We start from the raw sequence: 16,874 nt of genomic DNA, 5'->3' as shown, positions 1-16,874 counted from the left end.
GACGTGCACCACTGCAGTCATCGCAGGTCACCTGTTACTTGGAGACACAATGGCTTCAGTGGTTTACATGACCAGGGATGGGACATCATACTTCCACAAGGTACTATAAAGAGCATGGATGGGACCCTTGGCGCTAGAACAGAATGCCCGTGACTAGATTAGTGTATTTTTTTTCTTTATCTTAAACTCTTTCCTGGCCCTGATTAAATTTGCCAGCCCCCTTTAAGGAGCCCACATATAGCAAATTTACAAAAAAAAAAAAAAAAACGTATCCCAGCAATTCCTGCCTTAATCATATGTTTTCCTGTGTCCCCATTTTTTCCCCTTATATTGCAGAATTATATAAATATATATCGTCTGTATGTTTCCCAAAATATGTCATGTCTCCCATCCTTCTCCTCCTCACAATCTTGTGTCTGGCTGTAAGACAACTGGTTGCAACAGGAACATCCCCCTCTGTCTTTGCAGTAGGACACAAGGATAGTTAAGCCCCACACCAAGTTACACCCCACAGCTGTTCACAAGTAACAGATTAGCAGGAAAAGAACTGCTGGTACTCTACAGGATTCATTTTAGGAATGTGCACGTGCAATGAGGTATCTCCCAAGGAAGGGAACCATCTCGCTAGCACCACCTCTTCGAAGTGGCTCCATATGAGTCAAAATCAGACTTTTCAACAAGCCTTGGAATTTGACAAGGGAATATAGCCAAGCCAGATATCCATCCCTAGACAGCTGTTTTGAATTGAAGGCATCACATCCAGCCAGCCAGAATCCTACTCCCTACTGATGAGGGGCAAGCACCCAGAAACAGCTGTCTACAGATGCATATCTGGCTTGGCTATATTCCCTTGTCAAATTCTAAGGCTTGTTCTCCAAGAGGTGGCATTAGTGAGATGGTTCTCTTCCTTGGGATATACCTCTTTGCATATTTGTTTCCCATGGAGCATTACCTAAAAGATTCCATACCACGGAGTACTTCTAGTAAGTGTCCATACAGGACTGGTCTCTTTAAGGAGATTCAGAACCCTGCGTAAGGAATATGCACACAATCCTAAAGGTCGGCAAACAGCATGAGCAAGTTTATATAATTCATACCTAGAGATAAGCGAAGTATTGCAAAATTCTATTAGTGATGAATCATAGATTGAAGTTCTAGCGTGAAATCTTGTGGGGCCCATGATGACGTCGTTGGCCGGCTTGGTGATGTCCTATGTCACTGCGCACAAGATTTCGTGTGAGATCTTCAATCAAGATGGCGGCAGCCGGCATGTCGCAAGCAAATGGATATACACTATTTCAAGGAAAATCGATTTGCTACCATGAAGCATGAGGAAATTCGGCTTCGCGGCAAATCAAATTTTCCCTGAAATTTGGATCAAAGTCCACTTTGTGAACTTTGATTGGCTCAACACTATTTATATACTTTTTAATAATTTATTTTTAGGTTTATTTTAAATGTTCATATTTTAAGCATGGATATAAAACACATTACATTATTTTAAAAAAAAACAATACATTTTAAATACAAAGCTTTTAACATCAAAGCTACATGATATCTGCACAAAAATGTAAAGATGATGCAAAGAATACAGAGGCTAAAGTGCTCCCCTTCAAAATGTTCTCCTGCACAGTGGTCCTCCTGGCCACCATCTGTGCAGGGGACTGCAGCATGCCCCATTCGCTTGAGAGGCCAGGAGCAGCACTGTATAGGCAAAAAAGGTGAGCTGTGGTCCCAACAGTCTCAAGATCGGTGGGGATTCTGGCTGTCCAACCCTCACCGATCATAAAGTAATTCTAAAATTCACCTGAATGATTTAGCCCATGCCCTTCTGCAGTGTAAAACCTTAGATCATGTTTCTTTTTTTTATTGATTTTCAGATGGAGAAAATGTTCCCAGGAGTCATGCTAATGAAGAAGTATATGATAAACCCATCCACCATACTGTGATAAATACTGAGAACTCGGTCATCAAGTCAGGGATGAGGGCAGAAGCCAGTGCCAATGAAGACTACGTCTCCCCTCCAAAGTACAAAAGCAGTTTATTGCATCGTTATCTCAATGACTCCTTAAGACATGTCATGGCCACTAACTCAGTCATGAGAGAAAACACAAGGCAGAGAAACCACTCAGGATCATTCAGCTCAAACGAGTTTGAAGAAGAGCTTGTGTCCCCCTCTTCTTCAGAAACCGAAGGCAATTTTGTTTACCGTACAGGTGAGTGTGTCTACAGATGGGAATTCCCATGTCTTCATTTGTTTTAGCCTGAGTAGCAAATAATTTGACATTTTAAGGGGCCGTAGATAAGCAAGTTGCCGAGAGTATTTTGCAATGTTTCTGGGCAACAGATGTGAGGCTGGCACATTTTGGCAATATAAGTCTATGGGACACACCATCAAGAGATGTCAGTTCTTCAGTCAAGTGGCTTCCATCATCATCTACAAAGCCTTCTTTAACTAGTAAGTGTTAGGAGGTAGACTTACAATGGGCTCCATGTGTACCCTATCCTTGACAAGCATTATGAGTATTTACCAGGATCTGATTAACTGCTTTTTGATAGAACATAGACTGTAAACTGTTAACTGCCTGAATAAAGTACGTTAGAAACATCTTGATTAGGCCTCATGCACATGATCGTTGTTGTGTTCCGTTCCGCAAAACGTGGTTCCGTTGTTCCGTGATCCGTTTCCGTTTTTGTTTCCGTGTGTCTTCCTTTATTTTTGGAGGATCACCAGACATGAAGGAAAGTTAAAAAAAAGACGCGGACGCGGATGACAATCTTGTGTGCCTCCGCGTTTTTTCACGGACTCATTGACTTGAATGGGTCAGAGAACCGTTTTCCGTGAAAAAAATAGGACAGGTTATATTTTTTTGACGGACTGGAACCACGAATCACGGACGCAGTGACAAACGGTGGATTAGCCGAGTTTTCAACGGACCCATTGAAAGTCAATGGGTCCACAGAAAATCACGGAAAACTGAACAACGGACACGGAATCAAACAACAGTCGTGTGCATGAGGCCTTAGATATATTATTAAAAATAGGTTCTCCACCAAATCTAACAGTCAGGCTAGTGGTTTGAGCCGGAGCAGAGGGAATCTGTATAAATACTATCTCCTCAACTCACACCGCCACAAAAAACATCTCCCTATTTTGTAATGGGAGCTACATAAAGCCCATAGGATAAGTGAGGTAGTTTAGTCCTAGATCAGTCACTTTGTATGGTCTATCCCTACTCATCTATTAGCCCCGCTACATACACTGTAGCAAAGGACACGACCCCCGGTGATTTCTGAATGGACTGTAACTCAACTAAAACAGCGGCTCTGCAAATATCATTAGTCTATTAAAACTGAACATAAGTAGGTGCATTGTGTTGCTCGACGCTTTTCCCTGCCGATATTAATCGGTATTTCCTGAGGAGCAAAGAGTACCATACACAGTCTAGTTCAGATGTATTGCTACAACACTCTAGTGGTGAGTGTGTAGCGATAGCACCAGCCTATCTGTACTGTTCTTAGTACATTCAGTAACACACACGCTGCACGCCTCTGATAGCGTGCGTGCAGCACATTAGAGCTTCCGGCACTATGACGGCCCAAGATAAAAAGTAATTATTCCCAGAAAACCACTTTAAGGCGGCTAGTGTTAGCAGAAAGCAAACTAGGCCAAATACTAGGTAAGCCTCTTCTTAAAGGGTTCTCCGGGAATTAAGAAAATGAAAATACTTAAATATTATTTTATTATAAATATATTCTCAAATACCTTTCATTAGTTATAATGGCTTGTTTTGTCTGGGGAGCAATCATCAGGGAAAACAAAATGGCCGTTGTCCCATCAGTTCACACAAAACCTGTCCTGATCACACATGAGGACTTTACAACACTGAGGTAAAGAGCTGCCTCATCCTCCTCTCTACTTGTCAGGGATTATGATCCTGAATACAGGTGTCATGGAACCATGAACCAGACGTACAACAAGAGATAAGTGGAAATAAGAAGGCTTTATTGAAAATCAAGCTGTAAGCAAAAGTCCAAACGGATGGCTAAACCGAAGCAGGGTCTTGCGTAGACAGGGGTCAGGAACTAGAAGGGTAGTCAGACGAAGCCTGGATCAGGAACCAGCAGGGTAGTCAGACGAAGCCAGGATCAGGAACCAACGGGGTAGTCAGACGAGGCCAGGATCAGGAACCAGAAGCAGCAGCAGTCTTAGAAGCATGTGAACACAGGAGGACCAAGCAAGGAACTGAAGCCACAGACCTCCTATATATATGAGCTAGGCATCCAGCTCCTCCCAGTGGGAAGGAGAAGCCGCAGGGTGGGAGGCTACAAGAAACCCAGAAACCAAGATGGCCGCCAGCACATGTCAAACGAAGGAGAACAGTAAGAAGGTAAGACCATGACAACAGGTGATAAGAACTTTAGCTGAATCTCTGGGGAATTTAGTTCATGAGGAGACATGAGGTACAGAGAGGAAGGACAGGACAGACTGTGGTAATGTAGGGCTGTGGTAATGGAGACTGTAAACAAGCGCTGCTGCTCATTAGCCACACCTCACCCTCCTCTCATGTCTCCTCATCATCTCCATTCCCACAAAGATTCACCTGTATTCAGGATCATGATTCCTGACAAGCAGAGCAGAGAGGAGGATGAGACAGCTCTATGGCTCATTGAGGTGAAGTAACTTGTCATCCTGTGTGATTAGGACAGGTTTTGTGTGTACTGATAGGACGGCGGCCATTATTTCTCCTAATGATTGCTCGCTAGACAAAATGAACCATTCTAAGTAATAAAAGGTATTTGTGAATATATTTATTATTAAATAATATTTAATTATTTTCATTTTTTTCATTCCTGGAGAACCCCTGTAACTTGTCAAGCAGAGGATAGTGTAGAAAGAGGGCCCTTTATGACTCTGTTTCCCTGGGGCCCACATCTACTTGAAGATGGACCTCACAAAAGGCCAACATTTTTTGCATATTTATGTCTTGTATTGTTTCAAACAATGTATTTTCTGGAAGCTCTTCCAAATTCTTAAATTACGCCAATCACTGGTAAGGGTTTTAAACCACTGTGACATAGGTTATCATTTTAATTATTATTATTTTTTGTTTTAGTCGATATTCCGATAGAAATAAAAAATTTAGGTTGCTCGTAGTAAGTGATTCTAGTTGGATACAAGGGCTTTACTGATACATCCTGGAGAAGATGCCAGTCTAGAGTAGAAGCTTAAAGGGGTTGTCTCATTTCAGCAAATGGCATTTATCATGTAGACACAATTACTGCAAGGCACTTGCTAATGTATTATGATTGTCAATATTGCCTCCTTTACTGGCTGGATTCATTTTTCCATCACATTATACACACATCATGTACAGGCGTTTCGTCCACAGCACATATACGAGGTGGCCGAGATGGGAGCTGCTGTGGACTCGTGTCTATGCGTGCTCCCACGGTCCCGGCCACCAGAGACGCTACCACTTTTTCCTATAGTTTGCAAGCCTGACCACCGCTGCTGGATTACAGGGTGGTTCTAACCATGGAAACGGGCAGTGTATAATGTGATGGAAAAATTCATCAAGACAGCAAAGGAGACAATATGGACAATCACAATACATTAGTAAGTGGCTTCTATTAACTTTCTCTACATGATAAATGTCATATGCTGAAGTGAGACAACCCCTTTAACTCCCTAATTTTGCTGTTCCCGAGCTTGCACATAATATCATAGGTGTGGCTGGTAAGGCACCAAGTGAGGCCAGCGACTTCTTGTAGAAATAAATTCATCTGGGACTTGTTACTACAGTCTGGAGTCTGGACAGTGAGCTCACAGGAATGATGTACAAGAACACTATTGAAGAACACATCTGATTTGCAAACTGGTTGGCGTTATGGCAGCCCTAATTTCTAAGATCATTATCACCCAGCGGAAAGTTCCACCTTTCGCCTCTTCCCTGCCTTGCAAACACAATTTTACGATCTGTTGAAACCGGCCTTAGCCACATAGAAGGAAATTTACTAATGCGGTGCTGGAAATAAACCTACAGACAAAGGTGACAGATTTGACACTGCTTTTATAGTGATGTGTAAGGAATGAATATAGGAGTGTTTCTCTAATGAAGAGTAAAATGCAGCCGTGTTATCTCATAATTATCTTTATTCTACTTATTGAACACTACTAGTGGCTGTATCTACAGTACTTACCCTACACTTGTATTTCCTGCTTGTATCCATCAATAGAAGGGACTTGCTGAAGACAGATGTCTGCAGATTTCTTGTTAGTGACCAGTTAAACTCCCCCTAGAGATGGAAGCAGCCCAGCAGGAGATATGGAGTTTTGTAAAGGAAAAGCGGAGTTTTGACCCTTTTAATACAAATCAACAAATATATTAGACCAATTTTATGAAAAATTATTCATTTTAGCAGGGACTTTGAGGATGGATTTATCCAGCCTAATAATAAGCTCCTTAGCTCCTACTAGCGTTGGTAACAGTTAACCATATACAGGTGAAACTCGAAAAATTTGAATATCGTGCAAGGTTAATTTATTTCAGTAATGCAACTTAAAAGGTGAAACTATTATATGAGAAAGACTCATTACAGGCAAAGCGAGATATTTCAAGCCTTTATTTGGTATAATTTGGATGATTATGGCTTACAGCTTATGAAATCCTCAAAGTCACAATTTTGAGGAACCCTTTCCTCAGGGGGTATGGATTAATTAGATGACTAGAATGTGACACTTTGAGCCTAGAATATTCAACCTTTTCACAAAATTCTAATTTTAAGCTGCATTAATGCAATTCCTTTTACTTTCTTTCATTAATTTGCTCTCTAAATGCAAAATGATACAACTTTCTAAATGGTCTTCATTAGACATGTCTGACTAATTTGCTGTTGTAGAGTATATGTAAGTCCTTGACATAGTCGCTGGTTCTGCAGAATCTGACATCAATCTGTCAGGGCACTGCTCCTGTTACTGGGGGTTCTCTGTGTTTCCCCCCTCTCTTCTGTCAGCGTTAGAGATAGAAGTAGGAGGTTGTACAAGAAGATTTATCTGGAAAGGGGGAGAGGATCCAAGGAGGGCAGCTCTCACACACACACTGTAGATAGAGAGGAAAACACACACTAGGCAGATTTCAGGAGAATGGCAGAAGCATCATTGACACCCAGATCCAGCATGTACTATACTGCTGGGGAGAACACACAACATTAGCATATTAGAAACTAGGAGTTGGTTGCAAACTGAATATCAGAGAACAACATTGGGTATAATTTGCCTGTATGGTTTTGATATAATATGATGGTATGCAGTGAGATGTAGTAGACAGTAGTCCTAATTAGTGCATAAGGAACAGAGCAGAATGCACAAGGTGTATATACAGGTACGTAATTAGAATGGGATTGCCTGGTATGATTGTTGGGACAAGTGCAGTGACTTGCCAAATAATTCAGTGGAACCCGGAAAGAGCATGTCTTCTGATTTGAATTTATGAACTCATTCTTTACCAGTCAATTCCCTACCATCACAGTTAGGAGTTTTTGAGAAGATGAGTTTCCCCACAATGGACATTTCTCACCTATTTGATAATAAATTTATGATCGAAGAGGGGGTGGACCACAATGGCACTGAAGGGGTTAACTCCCGCTTGCTCTTTGTGAAGGTGCCATGCTGCTTGGTGGGTATTAGCCCTGTTATGTATTTTGTGTTGTGTGTCCCACCCCTTGCCTGTGCAATATGTTTTTGAAGATCTACCAGGGCACTCTGGTCTGCCTGACCCTGTAACAAGCCATATTCGTTTGTCTGTCTCTGTACCCAGTGTCTCAGTTATCTCACCTAATCTGCGCCTGTGACCCTGATCTGTTCATCTGCCTGTTGCTTGTTTTCTGACCTACAGTAGTTCTGTTTCTTCTAGGTCTGTTCCTTGGACTTGCATGTACTTTGTCTGCCTGACAGCCTGGTTCTGTCTGTGGGCAATGCCTGTTCCTCTGGCGTTTTGCATCGGTGTCTCTGACCTCTGTGGGTCAGCTACCAAATACGCCAGCACTATTCCAAGAGGTAGCAGCCTGGTGCCTCCCCTGCAGTGAAGGCCAGATCTCTGTATAGGGGTGAAAGGGTGAAAACAAGGGAACCACTAGGAAAACGCCCTCAGAAATAGCCCAAAGTCAAACTGGTTAGTTGGCACAGTGGGTCCTCAACCATTGTCTGTAACGTTGTTTTGTAAAACTACAATGTATAGCTGACTGTATCTTTCCCTGGCAGAATTCATTGTTTCCTTCTGTCTCGGGATCTATGATGAGATATGAATGAGGAATTTATATATAGAGTTGTAATTTGTATATAGAGCTGTAATATGTCTTGATGCTGTTGAATCCCAATCTAAATTACAAGATTTAGGTAGACATCCTTATTCTGCTCCTATTATCGTTGATGTTTTAGCATTTCTTTTTTTTTTCTTATGCTGTAAATAGATGTAATTCATTTTTTTGGGTAGTGCACAGCGGTTGTACATATTATTTAGTGATGAAATAACACATGGCAGTATGGGTAGCAATGTTTGGTAAAGCCCTTTCTCGGAATGACAAAGTCAAGCCAACGCATTCCTGTGGAAGGACGCTGCTTCCTGCAAGCGGGAAATTGCATCTCTTTGCTTTACTGTATAAAGTACATTTACTTAACAAAATAGTATACTATTTCTGTTTCTCCCCATCACAGAGATGCGGTTATGTAATGTTCCTTGTTATAGTGGAGGGATGAACGACAGAAACACTCAGAGCAATGCTTTTTTATATTTATGTAGTTTAAGGAACAGCATCAACACTGTCTAGAAATGTCATTAATTTATGTAGGTAGCTAGATAGAAGTTCTTCTTGATGAAATAGGTGATTGTGATACCGAATTGTGATACTTCTTTGCCCAGATTTGTTACGTTTTTGTGTCATATCTGAAAGTATATAGGTTTATTAACTCCATGCACATTTCTTTTCCCCTGCACTTAGCTCAACACATTTTGTACTCATAAAATTGACCATGCTAGTATGATGTCTATTTGTCCGACAGATTTATTAATTTTTATCCATTTTGCTTTGGTATAAAAATGTGCCTAATTGTTTTTGCAAGTTATATGTGATAATGGGTCATTTTTAAGTACCATTGTTTAAAAGTTATGTACACCTTTGGAGGAAATTTTTACCATTGCATTGTACTCCTTTTGAGATAAAAATTATTTAAATCGGTCTTTATTGAAAGTTTTGAGCTCTTTTCTCTGTACAGCCTTGAGATTCTCTAATAGCACGCTGTATGTTTTTACTCTGTTGCATCAGGCAGTTCTGCTGATGGCTCCTTATCTCTGATCTCTGACCTCCTAAATACTCATTATAGCTCAGTTCTTATTTTACTGGTAAGAATGTGGCTTAATTAAGTGTTTATGACCTTTTAGTAATTTTAAGATAAGCATTAAATGACCGGCACAATGTGAAAGTAGCATTCACACAGATAGACAGTTAACCCTATGTGACAGAATGGCTGAATATTTTTTTTTAATAAAGACCAACTGAAAAAAAATATTTTCAGCCCAAAATAAGTAAAATGCAATCATAAAAAAAATTGCCCTCGAAGGTGTACATAGCGTTTAAATCTTTCCCACCCTGGGAGCATCTTAGTTGTCATATGTATAGACAGCAGGAAATAATGTACGGTTGTCACATTTCCTGGCGTGGAAAACAATTGGTTTGAGTTGACAGTAACCACCACAAATTGTTATAATGTAGAAACCATACTGTAACATAAATATAGAAGGTCTAGATTTTGCTTTTGATAGAGAAGACATACAGACTGTGTGAAGCCAATTTTACATTTGTGACTTGAGTTTGCGTCTGTAAATGCACCCTAAACTGCCGTATATCCTGTGACACTGCCTATTGGCGTCACAGCACAAACTAAAATTACCCCATAAAATGTAAACTTTATTAGTATTAATTAAAAAAAAATGAACCCTAGTAAAAAACCCTACTGTGTCCCTACTCTTGCCCTGCCTGAGAGTGGATCTGCTGTCCTGACAAGGGCGATCCCACTGTCTTTTAGCTTTCCAAATATTACCCTGATACCACTGGGGCCCAAGAAGGCAGGAGATTGCCAGAAGTAGATTCAGGGAATGTCACAAATGTTCCACCAGTCGTGTCCCGTGCTATATACATATTGTATTTTAGTCAGTCACTGGTACGTCGGTAGGCAATATTCATACGGTATCGTAGGGAACCACAGGGAAAAGACACTGCCTTTTGGCAGATACATAACTTGAAGCTCTTTGGCTCCCATGCAAAATCTGTATCAGATTCCCTTCCATTTATAATACATTTTTTATTTTTTTTAAATGGCAGAGGAGACTTTGAGCCCTCTCAGTCACCAGGGCCCAGGTGACACTGGTGCCTCTGCAGTCCCTATAGCTACTCTACTGCCCATCGAACTTATAACCAGGCTATTCTGAAACTCTGAATTTAGGTTTTAAGATGCAAACGCAATGACCTTCTAACCCACAGTATCTGTTCTCCAGGGTAAACTGTTTTCTTTCCTCTCCAGGAATAAGAAACAGTTAATTATGTTTAGAAAAGATCCATCTGAAATAGAGATCTCCAAAGAATAAAATGCATGAAGTAAAAATATGATTTTTTTGGGACATTACATTTGCTTTCTTTGCCCAGAAAATCCTTGGTAATAACACAACCACTGTCTTAATCAATTACTTATGACATCACTCAGCCCGGTTGTAACTTCATAGGGTTTCACTTTTTAGTGAGAACCAGAAGTTGTCTTTCCAAAGCAACGTTTCTTTTTAGGTCGTAGATTGCTTTTGGTATTTACGAGTTTTGTGGTGGCAGGAATGGGATTTTAGTCGCTGTATTTCTTGTCATATGTTGTGAAAAATTAGAGTTTGGATACAGTTTTTCCCTGCAGGGATTGTATATCTCTTTTTGCTACGTTTTCACCTTTTTTTTTTTTTCAAGTAATTTATCTTGTCTATGGCAAGAATGCTGGATTTTTTTTTTTCCGCCTGCCATGGGTGAAATCCACTGGCTGGAATACATTGACTGTCTACTGATGGATTTACAGGGACTCTGTGGGAGATTCAAAATGTTCCATATCCCTGGATTTGTATTATTAGGCTGTTTTTCTTTTTTTGTTACTAAAGTGAACAACCCTAATAATGACTTTATATAATGCAATTGTGGTGGGAATCGGGATGTAGGATACCATGATGTCCATGTAGATGAATGGTGCTCTAATAGGCACAGAGACAGCCAGAATCCGCTAAATCAAGCTGCTTGTTAGTGACTCTGCTCCTGCTCATTTGAGGGTCCAGGAGAACCCCCTCTATAGCCTCTGTATGCTCTATCAGAGGACGTTAGTGGGCTACCCCTTTAATGTTTGACAGTGACACAAACGTCTGAGGCCTAATAGTATAGAGTCTACTGGATAGCTTCATCATCATAGTCAGCGCTAAGAAAAAAAACCTTGTTAACCTATTAATTAAAGCTTTAGATCCGTTTTAAACTTTAAAATGGTTCTCTAGGAATACAGATTTTTCAGCAAGTGCCCCCGGCCGGCCTTCATAAACAGGAGATTCGTACTTACCTGCTCCCCGGAGCCCCAGTCCTTCACTATGTTCATGTTCCAGTCCTCAGCTTGTTTTCTTCTGACGCTGGGCATGGACATGGTCACATTGCTCTCCTGCAGCCATTGATTGGCTTCAGTAGTGACGTACCCAGAAGAAGCACGTGACCTCTGAAGCCAGTCATTGGCTGCAGCGGAGCATGTGACCATCCCCACAGAGCGCCGGAAGAAATCAAGCTAGAGACCGGAGCATGGACGTGGTGGAGTGCAGGTAAGTATGAATCTTCTGTTTACAGAAGCAGGCGGGGGTGCTTGCTGAAAAATCTGTATTCCTATAAAACCTCTTTAAGGCTTTGTATGCAAATATGTCGCGCCAGATCCATTGTGCAAGAGACCCCACTGTAAACAGTGGCGATCCAAATTGTCAGTTTGCCTGGTAAAATAGCATTGCATACAAATATGAACATAACCGTAAAGACTATTGAGCTTATGCTTTTAGCTCCTATACAAATAATATTTGTTGTTTTTTAGAAATATTGGGCTTTTAACCGCTTAGTGACCAGCCTGTTTTGGGCCTTACTGACCATTGTTTTTAAAAAAAATGTCATAGTCGCCTTCCAAGAGCCATAACTTTATTTATTTTTTTTCGTCTGTGTAGCCATATGAGGGCTTGTTTTTTGTGGGACAAGTTGTAGTTTTTAATGGTGCCATTTTTGGGCAGGCAAAACTTTCTGTTTAACTTGTATTAACTCTTTCTGGGAGGGAGATGGGAAAAAACATTAATACTGCCACTGAGTTTTCACGCTATAAAATTTTTGTCGTACACTTTTTGGCATGAATAACATTATAACTTTATTTTTTGGGTCAGTCTGATTACAGCGATACCAAATACATATAGTTTTCTTTAAGTTTTACTACTTTTCTACAATAAAACCCCTTTTTAAAAAAAAAATGAAAATCTTATTGCATCACCGCATCCCAAGACCCATAACTTTTTTTATTTTTATTTCTATGAAACTGTGTGAGGGCTTGATTTTTGTGGGACAACTTGTTTTCATTGGTATCATTTTGGGGGTAAGAAACACTTTTTGATAGTCAATTCTGGCATTTTTTTTTTCGTAGTTTTTTTTACGTCGTTCATCATAGGGGATAATATACATTATATTTGTGTAATGTGGGATCATTACGGATGTGGCGATACCAAACATATGGGGGAGATTTTATTTTTGCAATTTTTGAAAAGCGTTTTTTCAGTGGGAAAGTTCAAATTCTGGTATCAGAAAAACCCCGCCCTCAACCAGTTTCCATTACACAGCTCTACAAATGGCAGTTAAGTTGACTTTGCAGCCGTAGAGATTTATAACTGGCCGCACAGTCTACACAACTTCATCTTAAAACATGGCACCTCTTTATGCTCTATTAACTTTGCCATCGCAAAATGCTAAACACTGGCCCCGTTGAACACTCAGTTACTTGTGCATGTACCTCCGCTTCTAAGAAATGTTTGCTCTGGAAGGTTTGTGGATTTTTCTCTATAAATGACATGGTTACTGCATGTTAAGCAGACATTTAAGGGGGCATAACCCACGTAATAAATTCTGGGCATTTCATGTTAGGAGTAATAATATTTCTATATTGTAGAATCATTCAGACCAGGGACACCTTGTTTTTTTTTCATTACTAAAAGCTTATAACCCATGAACATTTGCATTAAAAAGGGGTTAAATCCATTTCATATTTCAGTAGTTCAAAGTTTGGAGGCCCAAAAGTGCTATAATTTGATATAATTATAATGCTGAATTCTCTGAGGTCCAGTATGCTTGCCTTGGAGAAACGATGTGTTATATGTTCCAGGCAATTATTATAAGAAATTTATAGATTGGATTATACAGAGTCTAAAACAATCGTTGGAAATAGCTCAGTGGAAGGTCAGGATTAAATAAATATACACGGAATAGCTATTCATGTAGGTTTGTAATGTAATTTCTACAATCTGTTATAATTCACACCAGTTAAATATTACACTTAAAGGGGTTGTCCCATCTTGGACACTATGGGCATATTGCTAGAATATGCCCCCAATGTGTGATAGGTGCAGGTCCCACTTCTGGGACACACACCTATCCTTAGAAACGGAGCCCGCAAATTTCAAGAGGCTCGGAGGCTGATTCCTGTACAGGGATGGAAGACCGGGCGGGATCTTACGCCAGGAGTGCATTCACTCCTTCAGAATGGGCACGGCTGGGCACCAGATACATTAGGAACAGCCCCTTGGTCTTTTTTTAGAGGAAATTTGCATACTGGTAAGGGTGGGTTCACACTAGCGTTAGGGATTCCGTTATGGCTTTCCGTTATAACGGAACATAGCGGAATCCATAAGACGGAAGGGCGGATCCGTTTTGCTGCCCGTAGACTTGCATTATGACGGAATGCAAAACAGACGCCTTTAAAAGGCATTCCGTTTTTCTCCGTCCTAATAGAAGTCTATGGGAAAACATAACGGATCCATCTGGTTCCTGTTATGCAAGATGGAAAACAAAGTCCTGTCGACAGGACTGTGACAGGACTTTGTTTTCCGCCGACAGGACTTTGTTTTCCGTCTTGCATAATGGGACCCAGACAGATCCGTTATGTTTTCCCATAGACTTCTATTAGGACGGAGCAAAACGGAATGCCTCTTAAAGGCTTCCGTTTTGCATTCCATCCTATGAATTCCGTTATGTTCCGTTATAACCCTGTTATAACGGAAAGCCATAACGGAATCCCTAACGCTTGTGTGAACCTAACCTTAAATTGATTTTCTGAATAAGCTAAAGCATACATATTTATGGCAATGGTATATTGCGGACCTGCTATAGGAGATCTGGCACACCCTATAAATGGTTCTGTATGCTCAGGTTACAGAATACCTTTAACCTAGTTGGATCATAGACCATACAAAGTTGAGTCCTGAGCACCCTATACTACCGCTACGACTTTGGCTATGCTAAAATGTTTTAAGAGGAACCTGATTCATTCTGCTCTTATGATGGACAGCATAAAATGTGGACAGGCTCCCTCATTACATTGAACTATGTTTTATTTTGACATGCTACATGATTGGAGAAGTGTCTGCTGAGGGCTCCGCTCTGGTTTCCCCCACTTGACCCAGCCTGATTGACAGGTCTCTGCCTATTTGGTGAATAGAGAAAAAAGGAGGGTCCAGCACCAACAAAAGAAAATCCAGAAATGTATTGGCCAGTTTAAAATCAAGGCAAAAAAGGAATCTTCCATCGTTAATCCAAAATATAGAAAACACAGAGATGAAAGCAGAAAAAACGCATTGGTCGACGCGTATCTGACCCCAACTTGGTACTTACTCATAACCTGATGCTACTTTAACAGGCAGAAGTTGGTAAGCCTATGGGTGCACAGGCACCACCTATGATTTGCATATAGCAAGCATTTAAAAAAACTTGATAATAAAAGCAACAAAAAACACATGAATTAGCAGTCTACATCAATAATATAATATCCAATCTGGACCTGCCTACAAGAGTTTAAACCATGGCGATGAACAGTATTTAACAGAAATATCAACTTCAATCTGAATTTCAGGATAAACTCGATTCTCCCTGAAGCCGAATTTCCTCGTGCTTCGTGGTAACGAATCGATTTAACCTAAAATAGTGTAAAAAAAAAACAGGCCGCCGCTGCCATTTTGCTTGAAGATCTTGCATGAAATCCTGTGCGCAATGACTTATGACGTCACCATTCTGGCCGGCGTGAGGACATCATCACATGCCGTGGCAGATGTCGCACCAGATCTTCAATCAAGAAGGTGGCCTGTGGCAAGCAAATGGTAGAGGTAAGTATGATTTAAAAAAAATTTAAAATTTTTTATGCTCTGTTATTTCTATCAGATGCACAATTGCCACTCCCTGTCATTGCACCCACTATTTACAAAGAAATTCGCTTTTGCAAATGACTTCATCACAAAGCAATTTTTTTTGTAATTCGGCGAAGCAGCTGAATAGAATTTTTGAGTACTTTGCTCATCTCTAAATGAGACTCGCGGTTCAATTACACCCGTCTCCTGTCACCACCACTTACTGGCAATTTACCCTTTCAATGCCAAAAAATCTAGAAATGTAAAAATCTAAAAAATTTATTTGAAAAAAAATTAAAATGTTTAGGTGCATTCGAGAGATTAATCGTATCTGGATTAGTGGCATCTCTGATCCCTTCTTTAAAGGTGTTTTCCAATCTGAGACAATAGGGGCATATCGCTAGGATATGCCCCCATTTTATGATAGTTGTGGGTGGTGGCTGGATTACCCCGGTGTCCTGGAGTCTGGCCACCACCAAGCGCTCTCCCCATACAAGTGAATAGGAGCGCACCGCACTTGCGTGACCAGCCCTCCAATTCATTTCTATGGGGCTGACGGAATTAGCCAAGCCAGCGCTCGGCTATTTTTGCCGGCCCCATAGAAATGAATGGAGGGCGTTCTCGATGTAGGTGTGGGTCCCAGAGGTGGAACCTTCACCTATAAGAGAATGGGGGCATATCGTAGCGATATGCCCCTATTGTCTGAGATGGGAACAACACTTTAAATTTTCGAATAGTGCAACCCACATAGGCAATCTGGCATGCAGTGCAGTATATCTGATATACAACATGTGTAGTAACACAATTAATGACTTTTTTAATGACATTTAAAAAAAAATCGAATACATCAGTGTGATCTTTCTATTATGAGATTTTTCGGCACTGTAAGGGTAAAGCACCCTGTACGTGCTGGTGACTGGAGACGCCTGTTATTGAACCGCGAGTCTCATTGGATATTTCTATTAAATAATGCTGATCCCGACGGTTTAAACTCTCCCTCAGATTTGATATTATATTATTGATATAGACTGCTAATTCACGTGTCTATCGTTTTTTATGTTATTATGTTTTTAAATACTTGTTTTACGCAAGTCATAGGTGGTGCCTATACACCTACGGGCATATACATTTCCAACTGTTAATCTAGCATCAGGTTATGAGCCCAGGTAGGGTCAGAAACACCCCAACCGATGCATTTTTTTCTTCTGTGTTTTCTATATTTTGGATTAACTAGGGAAGAATCTTTTTGTATTGAATTTAAACTTCAGGATTTTATTTTATTTGTGCTGGACCCTCCTTTTTCGCTGTTCAGTCTGTTTGCTGATGTGCTGAGCTGATTGAACATTCATTTGTCTCTCCCTACTTGCCTATAGGGAGAGAACTTTAAAAACAAGG

At 40.5% G+C, this 16,874-nt stretch overlaps 1 protein-coding gene across 3 annotated transcripts in view; it reads left to right on the top strand.

Moving 5' to 3' along the window:
• The window catches only part of MKX (mohawk homeobox), a 128,102-nt gene that overhangs the window by 50,820 nt on the left and 60,408 nt on the right, over positions 1-16,874 (top strand). For all 3 annotated transcript variants that reach the window (XM_044294806.1, XM_044294805.1, XM_044294807.1), the window contains exon 5: positions 1,881-2,216. In XM_044294806.1, coding sequence (XP_044150741.1) covers positions 1,881-2,216 — 336 coding nt within the window. The remainder of the gene's footprint in view (positions 1-1,880; positions 2,217-16,874) is intronic.

The sequence above is a fragment of the Bufo gargarizans genome, chromosome 5 (genome assembly GCF_014858855.1).
Source record: "Bufo gargarizans isolate SCDJY-AF-19 chromosome 5, ASM1485885v1, whole genome shotgun sequence".
Classification (NCBI taxonomy): Eukaryota; Metazoa; Chordata; class Amphibia; order Anura; family Bufonidae; genus Bufo; species Bufo gargarizans.
This window is presented reverse-complemented; position numbering and strand designations above follow the sequence as displayed.